This window comes from Amblyomma mixtum, chromosome 9 (assembly GCF_055824585.1).
Source record: "Amblyomma mixtum isolate Tamu chromosome 9, ASM5582458v1, whole genome shotgun sequence".
Lineage (NCBI taxonomy): Eukaryota > Metazoa > Arthropoda > Arachnida > Ixodida > Ixodidae > Amblyomma > Amblyomma mixtum.
This window is the reverse complement of record NC_143020.1, coordinates 83,255,678-83,258,402: the sequence shown is the minus strand read 5'-3', so window position 1 is coordinate 83,258,402 and position 2,725 is coordinate 83,255,678. Positions and strand designations below refer to the sequence as shown.

The window sequence follows — 2,725 nt, the reverse complement described above, 5'->3', positions numbered from 1 at the left end:
AGGGAAGTGACGCATGGCTAGAATATGTGACGTCTGGTGCCACGTGGTTTAAATGACGCATTCGTGATGATGATGAAGTTCATGGTCCATGTGGTCCGTGCAAGTTCATGGCTATCGTGGCTGCACCGGCGCTATGGGCGAAAACTCTATGGTCCTGTTCTGTCATCATGCCGCCGATATTTCACGCGACCGTTAAAAGTGGGCCATCCGGCATAGGCTACGCAATTCAAGCCTTGAAATCACCAGGGACATGCCAGGGACGCGGCATGGACATAGTGCTCAGAAGTTTAAAAACTCTCACAAGAAAAATAATAAAAAAAATTAGTTGTTCTCATGACACTACAAATATTGTTAAATATATATTGAAACATGCGAAGCTTGTAAACACAAAAAAAATCTAGCATGTTCGGAGTATTTCAAGAACGGCTTGTAGCCAGCCGCAGCCGGTAGTGAAGAGAGCTCGTTTTCGCTTGTTTTGCGTGATTGTGTCGTCGCCGATTCAAGTAATTGTTGTCTAGGAAATGCGGCCTCACGTAAATATTACCCCGCAGGAAGTAACATAGAAAGCTCAAGCGTCACGACTGTGCTACTCAGGTGTGCACTGTGTCAGCGATTTCTGTGCTTGGTGGTTGATTCCTCGAGGGACATCAACTTGTCACTCGATCCACTTCATCCGTTGATGGTTCGGACGTCAGCCTGATCTCCGAAGTAGGTCTACCAAAGCTGTTTTTACTGGTTTATATTTTCTTCAAGACGTTTATGCGTCTGGTACGGTGAGCGATTTGTCCACATGCGGGTACTGTGCAGACCTTGATTGCTCGTGGATACCGTAGTGGGCTTTTGAATTCCGTTCTCAAATCGTTCCATGCGGCAATTCTGAAACGCCGATAGTCATTCTTCTAATGCTTCCAGTGCTAAGTTGATGTCTATAACGACTTTATAACGTCCTTGGCGGCTTTATATAACACGCATGTTTAAATAAATCATCCGCTATAAATTGCGTTGCTGGCTTCATGAATGCCAGGACCGATGTCCGGAATTTTAAGTTTCGGCTGATATTGTGCGATTTTTTTTTTTCAGACTTCCAACATGGGTGACGTGGAAATTGAGAACTTTGAGATCACTGACTGGGACATCGCCAACGAATTCAACACGAACAGAGTTCGACGGCGGCCCACGAAAAATCAGCAAATATACGGTATGCCTCATCAACTTTCTCTGCCTCTTATCCGTTGTCACCGACACATTTGTGTATTGCTCGAGGTTCTGAGTGTCATCATAATTTCACAGGGTGCTTGTTTGTTTATGTATAATCTTCCACATTAAAGCACCCCAGATGGTTGAAATTATTCCACGGCCCTTCTCTGTGGTCTTTCTTCATAGCCCACATGCATCTTCAGAAAGTTAAACCTCAGATAATATGCCGTGATAATATACCAAGTGATGCGTTAGCCATTAGAATATGTGGGCTACCAAATGGTGTTCACCTTCGGCTGCTAAATAATTTATAACTGAATTTCCTCTCTCATGCTGTTTCGGTTTCATCAACAAAATGATGGCTGTGTCATGTAAAGTGTGTTTAGGTCACATGAGGCATGAAAAAGCTGCAATATAACTGCTGATATGTCGTTTATTGTCATTACAGCTGTTGAAGCAGGCTGGCTTAAGAGTTGTAGTGAATTAAAACTATGTATCAGCGATTATATTGCAGTTTTTTTCATACTTCACGTGACCTAAACACTTCTTAGACACCACAGCCATTGTTCGGTCGATGAAACCGAAACGCTTTGGGCGGGATCAGACCTTATCCTGTTGGTAGTATGAAATTGCTTATTGACTCCCTGGGCTGCTACTGCAGGTATCTGGGCTGATGACGAAGACGATGGCGATGAACGGCCGAGCTTTCAGTCCTCGAAGAAGCACAAGGACTTCTCAGCCCCCATCAGTTTCGTCAGTGGCGGTGTGCGCCAAGTTGGGAAACAGGAAGAACAGAAGGAAGGCAGCGAGGAGGAAGTAAGGCATCTTCTTAATCCCGTTTCTTAAAGGTGCACTGAAGAGGATTCTGAACATGTCTTTTTGCCGCGGAAACTCGATCTACACGTTCCTAGCATTCATAGAAACAGTGACTTATTGACCTGTGTGGCCGATTTCCCCAATTAAATCGAATTAACGTCCGGCTCCCGCCTTTTTTTTTTAATTCTGCCTCGTACGGTGGGCGGAGTCGACCAACGCGTGGAGCGCCTTTCACCCAGTCCTGTGGAGGCTTTGCTTTCGCTTTATTTTGCTTTTTAGGTTTCCGTGAACAAATAGTTTCATTCACAGATAATATAGCCGCAAAATAAGCCCGCAGAAATAAAAATATGCGCGGACTATTTGCTGCTACGGACTACTACGTATTGTAATAAGGGAGTAATTACTCATTGGCATCCACCCAAGCGCAGCCATACGGCTACAAAGGAAAGCTATACAGCTTTCTCAGAAACTTCGTAGTTAAAGAAAAATTCGTCCTGGTCCGGGGTTCGAACCCGGAACCACCGCCACACCGGAGCAGTCGCTCTACCAATTGAGCTAACCGGGACGGCAAGCTTATGGTACGGCGAGAGCGAATTGATCAGTAACTCGAAGTGGGAAGAGTGTTGGTCAAAAGTTTAGGGGAATCCCCCAAGGTGGAGTAGATTTGTAATAAGGGAGTAATTACTCATTGGCATCCACCCAAGTGCAGCCA

At 45.1% G+C, this 2,725-nt stretch overlaps 1 protein-coding gene across 3 annotated transcripts in view; it reads left to right on the top strand.

Moving 5' to 3' along the window:
• sip1 (septin interacting protein 1) overlaps positions 1-2,725 on the top strand; it is a 61,068-nt gene that overhangs the window by 15,209 nt on the left and 43,134 nt on the right. Inside the window, exons 1-3 of one of the 3 annotated variants that reach the window (XM_089560644.1) lie at positions 428-594; positions 1,081-1,198; positions 1,859-2,013. In XM_089560644.1, the coding sequence (XP_089416770.1) occupies positions 1,090-1,198; positions 1,859-2,013 (264 nt within the window). In that variant the 5' untranslated portion in view covers positions 428-594; positions 1,081-1,089. Of the gene's footprint in view, positions 1-427; positions 709-1,080; positions 1,199-1,858; positions 2,014-2,725 lie in introns of those variants that run through there. The other 2 variants (XM_089560643.1, XM_089560645.1) reach the window with 2 other exon arrangements.